Source organism: Pygoscelis adeliae, unplaced genomic scaffold, assembly GCF_000699105.1.
Source record: "Pygoscelis adeliae isolate BGI_AS28 unplaced genomic scaffold, ASM69910v1 Scaffold537, whole genome shotgun sequence".
Classification (NCBI taxonomy): Eukaryota; Metazoa; Chordata; class Aves; order Sphenisciformes; family Spheniscidae; genus Pygoscelis; species Pygoscelis adeliae.
In genome coordinates, this window is record NW_008825213.1 from 655,565 (window position 1) to 656,308 (window position 744).

At 46.2% G+C, this 744-nt stretch overlaps 1 protein-coding gene across 1 annotated transcript in view; it reads right to left on the bottom strand.

Moving 5' to 3' along the window:
• The window catches only part of SCAMP4 (secretory carrier membrane protein 4), a 15,142-nt gene that overhangs the window by 4,531 nt on the left and 9,867 nt on the right, over positions 1-744 (bottom strand). Inside the window, exon 5 of the mRNA XM_009329063.1 lies at positions 498-599. Within this exon, the coding sequence (XP_009327338.1) occupies positions 498-599 (102 nt within the window). The remainder of the gene's footprint in view (positions 1-497; positions 600-744) is intronic.

Sequence of the window (744 nt, forward strand, 5' to 3'; positions counted from 1 at the left end):
AGGAATCGCTCTCAAGTCTCTAGAGACAGAAAGTTAAAATGCCAAACAATTATAACAGAACCAGGGACTGACACTAAAACACTCCCATTTATTTTAGGACAGCTCTCACAATACTTGCTCTATAGGCCAACAGTGAGTCATCGTGCACTGCTCACCATGCGCTGCGAATACTTTGAGGGCAATGCTAAGAGAGGATCAGATGGATCTTGAAACTGGCTGGTTAAACGGTAAAAAGAAATGGACATTGTGGGAAGGTGCTAAAAAGAACAAGCGGGTGAGGATATCCGACTTCTGCCAATACAGCAGTGAAAACAGAATTGTGTACTCCAAGAGCAGATATAATTATGCCACAGAGGAAAACAGAAAGCTTCTTCCGCTCCACCCTGCACAGACTCCCACCAGTTTCTCAAAAGTTCATGGAAACAGCCCATAGCCTGAAACTCTCAGGCATGGGAGCCGAGTGCTCAGCTATAAGACTGTAGGAGCATCCTGCTTACCAAGCTCCCCATCCAGAGAAACCAATCGCCTGCAGGATCGTGAGAATAAACTGTGCGCCAAAGATGAAGAAAAAGGCCATAAAATTAAACGAGCTGTCCGACCTGTGAAGGAAGAGAGGATGTTAGGGGGAGACTGGCACCTCGCATTGCTTCACACTGATGTTTGACCCCATCACGTACAAACCCTCGAATGTGGTATCTCAGAAGAGATCCCTCTACAGCTATGCACTTTGAAGGCTACTCCTCT